Here is a 12211-nt window from a genome sequence, read left to right as displayed (position 1 = left end):
TTGTGAGATCAGGCTCTTGGTAACTTTTGAACTTGAAATTGTGATCCTCTGGCCTCCGCTTCCAAAGTTGCTGTGATTACAGGTGTGCATCCCTATGCCCTGCTTATATTGTTTTTATCCTATTTCATGAGAGATTTTCTTAACCTTGTTCTTTCATCCTTAGAGCAAAATTATGTTACTTTTCAAAACCCATGTCTTTTATCTTCACAATATACCCCCCCACACACACACTCAATTTAGTGGATGGTTCCTTTTTTTTTTACTCCCTGTGTGGCATAGTTGGGTTTTGGGTTTCTTCTGTATCTGGGAACTTTTTGTTTTAGCATTTACTATTGCAGACTTTCCCTCAAACCTCTGATGCTTCCTGGCTGTGTCTTGAGTGTGGCACTCAGCAGCCCTTCCAAGCTCTCACCACAGGGCCCTCAGCTGGCCTTTATTTTCCTTGGAAATCCCCAGATGTCATTGTCTGTCTTAGTTCAAGGGCTGGGGATGTGCCCCAATGGTTAAGTGCCTCTGGGTTCAATCCTTGGTACAAAATCTGCTGTCTGGGGGCTGGGGTTGTGGCTCAGGGGTGGAGTGCTCGTCTAGCATGTGTGAGGCCCTGGGTCCGACCCTCAGCACCACATAAAAATAAATAGAATAAAGGTATTATGTTCAACTTACAACTAAAAAACAAATATTTAAAAAAAAATCTGCTGTGTGGCTGGGAGAGGCCTTGTTGGTGCTCAGTGGAGAGATTTTGATTTTTGTCCAGATTTTCAGTCTGGTTCTCTCCTCTTCAAGGGCTTTGGTACCAGCGATTGAACTCAGGGGCACTCGAGCCACATTCCCTCAGAGCCAAATCCCCAACCCTATTTTGTATTTTATTTAGAGACAGAGTCTCAGTTGCTTAGCACCTTGCTTTTTCTGAGGCGGGCTTTGAACTTTCGATCCTCTTGCCTCAGCCTCCCGAGATGCTGGGATTACAGGTATGCGCCACCGTGCTCACAAATTTTGGTGAATGCCATGTGTAGATTTGTTGGTAACTCCCAAGTACATGGTGACAGTTTTCCGAAAACGGCTCCAAAGCAGTGGGTGGAGTCAGATTGCTCCATACCTTCCTCAACCATGTGATTGTCTTTCTACCAGTTTTAATCTGTATTTCTCTGCTGACTCCTGAGGATGAGTCTTATTGGGTGGCATCCTTTTTGATGGATTTAGTTTTTGAGAGGCAGTCTAAGGAGATAGATGCAGCACTGGTGAGCAGGCAGATCCTGGGAGCTTAGGCCTCTTTCTCTGGCTTCTCAAGCCTTATAGGGCTCCTTGCTGCGAGTGGTGACTGTGTTCCCTGTTTCCAGCACCTCAAAACACAGACAGAAAGAAGGAAGAAAAGCCACTTGTTCCTCATCCACGGCCCTTGCATTCCCTATAGAGACATACTCAGCCTATAATCCCAGTGGCTGGGGAGGTTGAGGCAGGAGAATCACGAGTTCAAAGCCAGCCCCAGCAGCTTACCTGAAGCGACTCTTAAGTAAAATACACACCTCTTAATTAATAAAACTTGTATTTTACTTAGGTGCCTCTGGGTTCATTCCCTGGTACAAGAGAATACATGTTCAGGACCCTTCCATGAAAAGATAGCATTTCAAGTATAAGAAGGGAGGAGTTGAAAATGGACAGGAAGTGATGTGGATGAAGACACCCCACAAAGCAGCAGGAGGGGAACAATCAGAATGGCCTTGGGTTCTCCCAGGTATAGCAGTGGTGGCTCCCTGTGCAACAAGAGGGCCGAGCCAGGTCTCCAGCTCGCTCCTGGTCTCCAGCTCACTCCTGCATTCATTTCCCTCTGCATGTGTGTGGCTGCAGGCTGCCCCTGAAGGAGGACTGTGGTCTAGGATGGTCAGATGCTTCCGTACAACAGCCTGCTTACAGAAAATCCCCACTAACAGAACATGCAGGGTCAGCCTTAGCCTTGATCTTGGCTTTCCACCCTTTTAATTACACTTTCTACATGAAAAGCATAGACTCAAGGGGTTGGGTAGTTCATAAGCATAAAGCGTTTAAGAATCACGTCAAGTCCAAAGAGACCATAATAATTAGAAACATTTTAATTCCTAGCCACTTGGCGGCACTTAGTATCAGAGCCATCTGAGCATGTCAGCCTTTGAACTTGCTCAGCAAGAGTACATGATCACACACTCTTAGGGTAAATCAGAATTAGATGAAGGTTATTTATTGGTGAGACTTTTTTCCTGTAGTGAGCTTCCTTTACACAGCATGGTGTAAATAGCATCAGATTGAATGAAAAGTCTGTTAAATGCAACCATAAATAACTAGAATAAATATACATCAAGTCACTTTACAGCACATATTTTTAGGGCCAAGGTTTGGATCTGTCCGGACCTCAGTGTGCTCTCTGGGCGCAGCAGCTGAGATGGCAGCAGACATCTCACTCACAGCTGTCATGTGACCGAGTGATGGGCCAACAGAAGCTCCCTGAGCCCCTCCTGGGGAGGAAGCTGACAGAAACCCAAGTCCATTCAAGGGATAAGGATTGGAGGGAACCAAGAATCAGAGATACAGGGAGGAAAAACCACTTCTAGTCATTTCCAAGGCTCTTTCATTTTGCAGAAATAAGAGGATCCTTGTTGTCAGGAACATATTCCTGATGTGACCCCCCCCCTCCCCCATCAAGGGGGCTGTGGCCCCGGGGAGGCAGCAGCCGACCATCTTCCTTTTGAGCAGGGGACCTGCTTTTCGGGCCCTGGCCTCGCCTCTAGGGGCAACTCCTGCATCATGTGACACTGACACAGCCGTCACCATTGATCCTAGGTTTGTCTTGCCATCAGGTTGGGGAATCTTTTCTGAAATGGTCCTTACTGCATTTCCTAAGCTTAACAGGGAGGAGATAGATGCGAACAGCTCTAACCCTGAAACCCACACATTTTCCAGCTGGCCGGGTCATGGCAGAGGAAAGTGGAGCACATCCTTTTTCTTAGCCAGTCCTCACACTGAAGCTTCCAGACAGCACTGGCGCATGGCTTCCTGTATGCACAATATCATACAATAAATACAATGCTGTAGTTCTGTAAGAACTGGCAAGGCCCAAAATGACAGCGTCCAGCAAGATGGCATGTGCTGCTCTGGAACAAAGTACCATTGGACAAAGACTTACTTGGGGCACAAATGCACTGGGGCAGCGATTGAGCATGGAGGCAGCTCAGCCCCACCACACACACACACACACTCGGGGTTAGGAGGGACCCCCTGGAGCCTCCATCTGGACTTGAAGGTCTGAGTTCTGAAGCAGACCCTGAATTGAGCAGAGCACCTCAGACAGTCTTAAAAATGGGCACAGCAGCCCCTCCACTGCACCCTCACGTGCTGGGAGGAAGGGCCATTTCTGAGCACAGAAGGGCCAGGCCTGAAGCGTGTGCTTCTCACTCCTGCGGTTTCAGAAAAGGCCCCATTCGATCACTGTCCCTCCAGCTCTGAGTATGCCTCAACTCCCACAGCTGGGACACATCCCGACTGTTTCTGAGCTAAGGCCAGGAATGTCCTTGTGTCCTCTGCTCCTGAGCAGTCCAGGGGAAACTGTTAGGCCAGAGGCCCAGAAGAGACAGGTAGCAGATGGGGTTGTCTTGGTGGGAGATGGGGAACCACCACGGGCTTATTCCCAGGAACAGATTCTAAAGCAGGAAGATTAACACAAAAAGCTCCCTGTGTGTCCCCTGCATGTTTGGGCACTGGCCCAACCACTTTAAGATGGAAGGAGGCCTGGAGGCGCTGCCTCAGAGATGCCTGCTTGAGGCCAGTGGGCAGGGCTGGCCACAGGTGTTTGTGGAGACACTGCAGAAAAAACAGGACACTTTGTGTGGCTGAAGTTATGTCACGCCCAGCCTCCTGCTGCAATGTCCTGTGAAAAGGAACCAGCAGGAGCCATATGGCATCAGAATCTGGGAATCATGAGACACAACTTCCAGGAAGATCAAATTAGACACCAACTGTGTGGGAACTAGACTATCCTACAAATATACCACAAACAGGCAGCAAAAGAACCAAACCCATCACAAAACGTACAAAGACAAAAGGTTAAGTCTTCCAGGAGGCCCCAGAACGTGGACGAAAGTTCAGAAAAGCAAAATGTTGCCAACTCCTCACGCTGGGCCCTGGAGGGATGCGCCTGCAGTCAGTCGCAGGCTTCCCAGGCTGGCACAGTGAGTGCCCTGGTGACAGCCTAATTCTTGGGCTTGCTCGCTTCAGCCACTTAGGGGGTCTTCCCTGTAGTGAATGGCACAGCGCAGTTTCTCCAGCATGATTTCCAAAGAGGAGTACTGGGGGAGCTTGATCATGAACATGCAGGTCTCCACCCGGATGTAGCGGGAGTCTGGGGAACCTACAGAAGAAACATGGGGGCCAACGTCAGAGGACCAGGTGCATGTGGCTATGGGAGGCCCAGGGAGGTCGGCTGGCCTCTCTGCCTCCGGGTTTGTTTGGCCAGCAAAATTTTTTAAAAAAATTATTTTTCTGTATTTAAAAGGAGATTTGGGGCTGGGGATATGGCTTGGGTTGTAGAGTACTTGACTAGCATGAGCCAAACCCTGGGCTTAAGCCCCAGCCCCCACCAAAATAAAGTTAGGAGATTAAAAAAATACTGAGTTTTCATTTTCTTTGAAAATGCTAGGAGATCTGCACCATCAGGATTGTGTTGCCACAGCTCCTCCCTGGCCCTTCCCCTCACTTATGTTTTGGATTTTGGTCTGTGGGATCCTGTTCGTTCGTTACGCCATGCCTGACAGCTCTGGTTCCAAACAGAGAAGGGTCTGAGTGTCCCTACTTGGAACGGGAGTGGGAGGGCCAGTACCTGCTGTGCCATCCGGGGGGGCGATCTTCATGGGGTAGGGGGGTACGTGGGCTGTGTCGGGGCCCCCATCTTTACAGGGGCAGGTGAAGGGGATGCGCTCCTGGTTGCAGGCGAACTTGATGAACCTGCACAGCTCCTCCTGGGTGAACGTCTCCAGGGCCCCCCAGAAGAACTCGATGTGTTGGTCTGTTTCCATTAGCCCCACCTGGTACATGGTATGGGCCTGGGGAGGAGAGACCCCAGATGTGAGCAGGCCGGGGTCGCCGCTGAGCCATCCCAGCCTTGGAGTCTACACATGGGCCACAAGCACAGGACAGTTATGGAGATTACAGTGACAGTCCATGGTGAGGACAGAGTGTGAAGACAAGCTGTTGCTGCGGCCTGCCATCAAAGGTAAGGGCAACGTTGGGTGCCAGGTCCACTGCCACAGCCTGCTCAACCGACCTGGCCCAGGGCCGCCTACCTTCAGGAACTCGAGGTTGATGTAGGGGAGGCCACAGGTGCGCAGCTCCATCTCCAGGGGGCTGAGGGTGGTGAGCAGCTGCAGGGGGATGATGGAGCCCAGGCCCGCGCGCACGGCTGTCACGCATTCCACGTTCTGCAGCTCCCGCAAGCGCAGGCTGCGGATGGCTGCAGCGTAGATGTCCTTGTTCTCCCACCTGGGGTGAGGGAGAGCACCCAAGAGGCTGACAGGGTGCTCCTGAATCTGGGGCCACACTGCTGCAGCCAGAGGCCCCCAGCCTCTCCAGTGGCCTTAGACCCAAGCGCCCTGGAGGTCCCAGTCCTGGCAGCTCAGCTCACTCCTCCCTGGCTTCTGGTGTGCCCTTGAGAAAGGCCTTCAGCTGAAGACCATCTTTCTTGGTGCCCAATGTCCCCTCCTTTGGGAAATTCCCACCTGTCACTTGACCCAGGCCCAGTGCCGCTGTCACCCTGGCTGACTGGTTTGGTCAGACCCTCCTGTGTACACTCACGCCACAGGGATGTGCCGGCCGCGGCTGCACAGCTCCACCTCCTCGCCCGTCATGGTCAGGTAGGTGAACCTGCAGCAGGGCTTGCTGGGGCCGTCAGGACTCTCGGTGGCCAGGTGCTGGGAGGCAATCTCGGCGCACAGGGCTTCCAGCTCGCTCTCGTCATTGATCTGCAGGGACACAGGCAGGACAGACTCAAGCTCACTGCCCGCCGCACTGCCAATGCCCCTGGACAGTGGCACTCAGAGATCTATCTGGGCACCACACAGCTTGGCTGTGAATGGGCGTGGGACACAGGCCAGGCTGTCAGTTCAGCTTTGGGTCTGTGCCCTAGACCCAGATAATGAGATCCAAATTCCTGGGTTTTTCCTAATACTGTGTTCAAAGGGCAGCCTTCTTATGCTGGTGTGACTCTGATGACAGGATGGCACCCCTGGTGCTACGGAGGCCATCTTTGCCAGCATCTGGGAAAGACTGAGACTAAGTTTTCTTTTGGTACCAGGGATTGAACCCAGGGGCACGTAACCACTGAGCTACATCCCCAGCCCTTTTTGTTCTTTGAGACAGTCCCACTAAGTTGCTTAGAGCATCACTAAATTGCTGAGGCGATCCTCCTGCCTCAGCCTCCTAAGCCGCTGGGATTACAGGCGTGCGCCACTGCATCCAACCTAAGACACCTGGATTCGGCTCTGCCCAAAGCCAAACCTATAAAGAGTGACTATATATTTTTAAATATTCTTAAGTTAGTTGAACCTGGTATTTCTGTCACCTGCCACCAGAGCCCAGACTTAATTCTACCTGTGGAACATGTACAGGCCACTACCTTCCACCATTTGCCAGAATAAAGGTCCAAAAGTCACTGGAAGAAGCGTACTGGGCTCCAGGGGAGATGACAACATGATCCAGAGGAGAGCAGCCTGCAGCTGCTAAGGATAGTGACAGTTGGGAGTGCTGGAACCCACCCTCTGTTCTCGGTGGCACCCTTCCCAGTGAAGGCTGCAGGCATCCTGCTGGCAGAAGCACAGCTAGCCTCCCTCAATGGCCTTGTGGTCCCCTTCACCTGGAAGCCTTGGCTGGACTACTATCTGCATTCATGTAGCATCCCTAATTACTATCTTGCAGTCCCAGTCCCTTGCTGTCATGCAGAGCCCCAGAGGACTTCTCAGAGCCGTGTCTGACAGAGATGCTTACACAGGGGGCAGACCCCTTGCTTAGCCCCTTTGGGTGACTCAGCAGTCCTATTTCTGCAGAGCAGCAGGGTGACATCTAAGACCCCTGCTTTGTTGCTCCCATGGCTGGCTGCTTACAGAGACCCTGGCCACCAGGTGCCTCAGTGGCCCTGGAAGTTGCTGTTGGTAGAATCACCTGAAACCGCCCTGTGGAGGTCTGCGGCCATGGGAGCAGACGGAGGGCCCTTGCAGAGGAGGACTGGAAGGGCTCTCCAAGACCCTCCCCACCCTGCTGCCATGGTTCTCCAGCTGAGGAGCCAGACGGAGTTCTTGGCCCTTCTGCCAGCGAGGATGGCCAGGGCCAGCAGGGCACTTCCCATCGCCCTTTCCCGGGCTTGTGAGGATGGACTGAAACCCTCAGCATGGGCCCTTACATACAGGAAGCAGTCTGGAAACTTCATGAAGACAGGAAGTGGGCCCAGAGCCCGGCCCACCTGGGCCTCAGTGATGCTACGGGAGGAAGGGAGGCCCAACAGCCTCAGCCACACCAGCACCGGGGGGCACAGGCCACCTGCTCCTCCAGGAGGGGCTGGTCTGATGTTGCCGTGGCCTCCACCGGTGTCTCAAGTGTGCTCAAGGAGGGGAGGAAGGACTCCATTTCAAAGCCTTTGTGGTATATCCCAGATGATCCACAGGGCTGACCTCCTGCGGGCTTTCTGAGGCCCCTGAGCGACTCTTAAAGATGAAACTAGATATGAGAGAGATCACTGGGCCCTTGACTTGCTGTGTGTGTATGTGAGCACACCACGGCAAATTTCCCCTTCCTGTGTATCTATAAAGCATGCATCTAAAAAATATATAAATAAAAGGAAGGGCGGGGGCTGGGGCTCAGTGGTAGAGTGCTTGTCTAGCATGTGTGAGGCCCTGGGTTCGATCCTCAGCACCATATATATATATATATATATATATAAAGAGATATAGATATATATATATATAGATATATAGATAAATAAATAAAGGTATTGTGTTCCACTACAACTAAAAAATATTTTTAAAATAAATAAATAAATAAATATAATAAAAGGAAGGTTCAGTAGAGTAGAGGAGAGGGGAAAAGGGTGGGAGGACAGAGAAAGGGGAAGTACTGGGGACTGACGTGGGCCTTAGTATGTTGCCTATATATATGACTGTATCCAGATGAACCCTGGTATTATGTATGACTATAACGCACTGGTGAAAACATTTAAAAACTGGACCAAAAATAAAGAAACCAGACCTTCTTGTGGTGCCTCCCCCTGCCTCTTCTCTTTGAGCTGCCAAGAACCCTCCACCTGCATCCTCAGGGATAGACACTGTAAGCAGAGGGCCTGGCAGAGCAGGTCACATCACCCCCGATTTCTTCAGTCAGCAGGGAGGGGCCAGAGCTCTGACACCAGCCCTCCTGACACCGCTAGCGTTCTCTTGGGGATCATTCCTCATAGTGGGGCTGGGGCCTACCTGAAGCCAAGTGGAGGTGGTGGGGGGGGCCCAGGGCCCTGCTGCCACCCAGAGAAAATGAGCCTTCACTTACGCTCTCAAACTTCTTGACGTAATTATAGGTAAGGATGTCTGCTTCCTGCAGGTCCTGGTCAGGGTCCAGGGGCTCCCCCACCAGAGTCTTCCAGAAGGAGGGCAGGAGGTCCAGGGGAAGGGGGACATCTGCCCGGATGGCGATCCCCAGCAACTGGCCTAGGAAGTGCAGCAGCTGCTCCTCCCCGTAGGTGATGGGGCTGGGCGTCAGGATGTACTTGCCCTGAGGTGCAGGAGCAGAGGCAGCAGTGAACAGGTGTCCTTGGCGCCCACCCACCGCAGGCAGGAAAGGCTGCCACAGGCCCAAGCTCACCCAGGTGGCACAGCAAGGCCTGCCCACCCAGACCAGAGAGGTGCTTGAAAGGCAGAGAGCCAGGAGGACGTACACCAGGGAGCCGATACCACCCTGCAACTGGACCGCCTTGCCATGGCCTCACCTTGTTCTTGTTGACAGCAGAGCTGGGGCACAGCAGCAGGAGCGACAGCGAAGAGCTCTGCAGCTCCTTGCACACCTGCCACAGGAAGTGGCGGAAGGAGCCACCTGCAGGACAGACAGGCTGGATCAGCACCCAGGGGTCCCCAGGAGGAGCGCCTGGAGGCTCCCTCCCACCTCACCCGTGAGACCTGGAAGATCAATCAATCTTTTCTCTTTTTGCAGGGCTGGGGACTGAACCCAGGGCCTCACCAGGCTAGGAAGCCTCTGACAGAGCCACACCTTAGCCCGGAAGATCCATTCTTGTCAACCTGACTGTGGCTATGGTGGAGCAGAACTGGGGGAGCTGAGGAAAATCTTGCTCTGCTGCTCACTCGCTGGGTGACCCAGGGGTAGCCCTGCTCTCAGGACATCTCTGAATGGGGTTCAGTCATGCCTCTATTGAATGGGAGAGAGGCGGAGCCTTGCAGGCTGGGCAGAGGATTCAGTGAGGTCGCAGCCCAGCCTGATGGGCAGCACCTCTCCCGGTGCCAAGCCTGTCCTGATTTTTAAATTTTTTTTTTTTAAAGGTGTCAGTTCAACTTTATTTAAACCTCTTAGGAGAACTTTTTTTTTTTTTTTTAATTAATTAATTAATTTATTTTTTGGCAGACACAACGCACGCATGCCAGGCGAGCGCGCTACCGCTTGAGCCACATCCCCAGCCCCTAAATTTTTTTTTTAATATTTATTTTTTAGTTATAGGTGGGCACAACGTATTTATTTTATTATTTTTATATGATGCTGAGGATTGAACCCAGTGCCTCACACATGCTAGGCGAGCGCTCTACCACTGAGCTACAGCCCCAGCCCAAGCCTGTCCTGATTTGCAGGCTTGTTTGGTCCCTGTTCCTTCCCCTGGGCCCTGCTGGGAGCAGGCGGTCTCCTGGAGTGTGTGCTGATTTAGAGGACACTGACACACATAGGATGGCCATCTTCCAGCTCTTTTGCTGCTGCCTTTCAAATATCTTTGTTTTTTTTACAAAACTCCTCATCTGTCCCTGGACTTCCCTGTGAGTGCCCCTGTAGGTGCCCTAAGGTCAGCTACACTCACACAGGGCCCCCCTGGGGCCCAGTATGGGGGCTGATGGCAGGGCCTGGCCACAGGGCAGGAGGCTCCTGACCGCAGAGACTGGGAAGGCCAAGGGCCTGGGCTTTCAGACCTGCTGAGCCTGGGGAGTGACCTGACTCTGTGGCGTCCAAGTTCTTCTACCTGTGGAGCGGCCGATGGTGGCTTCCTGTCGGGTTCTGCTGCTCCGAGCAGGGCGGGGTGTCTGGCCCAGGCCTGGCCTGTTCTGAGCACTCAGTGAATCAGCTGCTCTGCCAGAACTGGGGGTCTGCCAGGGGGCCAGAGTTCCCTGCCACTTCTGGCAATAGTGTCCCAAGGACAGACCGCGGGAAATGGAGGACAGAGCTGGGGGACTTTTCCTCCTCCCTCCCACCTAGTGCACCCAGCTGAAGAGAAGTGAGGCTTCTTCCCCCACCCATGGCGGAGACGCTTCCTGAACGTCTAGAGCTAAATAAACATGATTTCCCAGAGAGTGCAGAGTGCAATGATGCCACATGCCACTGAAATTAGGCCTACCTGGTATCCTGAGCCGAGCCCACCCAGCCCCTCAGCTTGGGCTCTTCCCGGGAAAAGAACTGACCTGCCTCTGCTGGACCTACCACAAGGACAGTGGCCTCGCCCCAGACCACTGTAGGCACCAGCTCTCACATGGGAATAGGGTTGGTCAGTGGGTCCTGGTCAGTCCAGAAGACCTGGCTCCTGCAGAGCGTCGGGGGGCTCCTGGGCAGCTCAGGGGAAATCAGCCAGGAGCCCCCGCATTCTAAACTCCCTAGGGCAGCCCTGAGAGACTCTTACTGGTGCCGTGGACCTCCTCCCCGGTGAAGCGGATGTTGAAGGCGTAGGTGGGGTCGCCGCCACTCGCCAGCTTGACGCAGAGCTGAGAGGATGGCACAGAGGCCAGTTGCCTGGCAGCCTGGCAGAAGTAGGAGTTTTCAGAAGCTCTGATTTCCCCTGGGAAGTGAGAGAGGAGTGGGTCAAAGCCTCCAATGGCTGTCCCCTACCCTTCCATCGTGGAAGCAGCCTGCTACACTCGGTCTGCTCCCCTGGCCTCTGGGTTGTGCCCTCCCTCTGTCCTCGCATCTTCAAATGTCTCAGGCCTAAGCACTTGCTAAGTGGTTCCCACCACTTAGAACCTCCCTCCCTCCTCCAAAGATGAGGCCCAGGTCCTTCTCATCTTCTAGAGGCTTCTGAGTGCCTCCAGGGGGCTCCTCCCTCAAGTCCTTGCATTCTGCCAGTGTGTGGGGCTACTGCAGACTCCAGCCGTCCTGTAGGTGCGCCCCTGCCCTTTGACGACAGAGCCCAGTGATCAGCAGGCACAAGGCCATCAGAACCCAGCTGCGCTGCCCCACAGTGAGGCCTGGCCATGGGGTAAAGGCAGGCTCCGTCTCTTGCTGTTGGGAAAGGAGGCCCTGAGGTCACCCTGGGCTTCTTAGAAGCCACATGCTGGGGCTCCAGAGCACAATGAAAGCAGCAGCCAGATGAAGGAGGACTTAGTCGCTCCTTCTGTTTTGGGCAGCCCCACCCAGTTTTTAGGCACCACCATTTTGCTCTCTGTAGCCACCCCTACCTACCTCCCACAATTTCCAATGGGTCCAAGGTGATCTCGGGTGCCGCGTGGTCAGCTGTCCTCTGCACAGTGGCATTCAGCACTCGGTTCATCACGGTCACCTTTGTGTCATAGAAGATCAGCCCTGGAGAGAGGAATTGGGAGAGAAGAATGGGCGGGGCTGCTTCCCTTCCTGCTCAGTCACCCCTGTGTCCATCAGAGGCTATGGTGGCCCACAGGGTCTTCCCTAGGCAGGTGCTAGGCAGGGCACTCAAGTGCCACACTGTGGCAATGCGAAGCGTGACTGTGCTATTTATCCAAGTGCTCAGTGCCCTCTTGTGCCCTCTGATTGCTCAGCGGGGGACCCTGTTCTGCAGTCGACACAAACAAGGAGGGTGCAAAACTGAGTAGACAAAGTGCCCACTTTTATTTTTATTTTTTTGGTACTGGGCATTGAATCCAGGGGCACTCAACCACTGAGCCACAACCCCAGCCTGTTTTTTATGTTTAGAAACAGGGTCTCACTGAGTTGCTTAGGGCCTTGCCAAGTTGCTGAGGCTGCCTTTGAACTCATG

The 12211-nt window shown here is 53.3% G+C and overlaps 1 protein-coding gene across 3 annotated transcripts in view; it reads right to left on the bottom strand.

The window, feature by feature from the left end:
* Positions 1-2098: 2098 nt before the first annotated feature.
* Hectd4 (HECT domain E3 ubiquitin protein ligase 4) overlaps positions 2099-12211 on the bottom strand; it is a 178055-nt gene continuing 167942 nt past the window's right edge. For all 3 annotated transcript variants that reach the window (XM_077796126.1, XM_077796127.1, XM_077796128.1), the window contains exons 69-76: positions 11662-11781; positions 10886-11041; positions 8987-9090; positions 8551-8772; positions 5815-5981; positions 5307-5502; positions 4844-5066; positions 2099-4375 (exon numbers count right to left, since the gene is read on the bottom strand). In XM_077796126.1, coding sequence (XP_077652252.1) covers positions 4239-4375; positions 4844-5066; positions 5307-5502; positions 5815-5981; positions 8551-8772; positions 8987-9090; positions 10886-11041; positions 11662-11781 — 1325 coding nt within the window. In that variant the 3' untranslated portion in view covers positions 2099-4238. The remainder of the gene's footprint in view (positions 4376-4843; positions 5067-5306; positions 5503-5814; positions 5982-8550; positions 8773-8986; positions 9091-10885; positions 11042-11661; positions 11782-12211) is intronic.

This window comes from Urocitellus parryii, chromosome 3, assembly GCF_045843805.1.
Source record: "Urocitellus parryii isolate mUroPar1 chromosome 3, mUroPar1.hap1, whole genome shotgun sequence".
NCBI lineage: Eukaryota > Metazoa > Chordata > Mammalia > Rodentia > Sciuridae > Urocitellus > Urocitellus parryii.
This window is presented reverse-complemented; position numbering and strand designations above follow the sequence as displayed.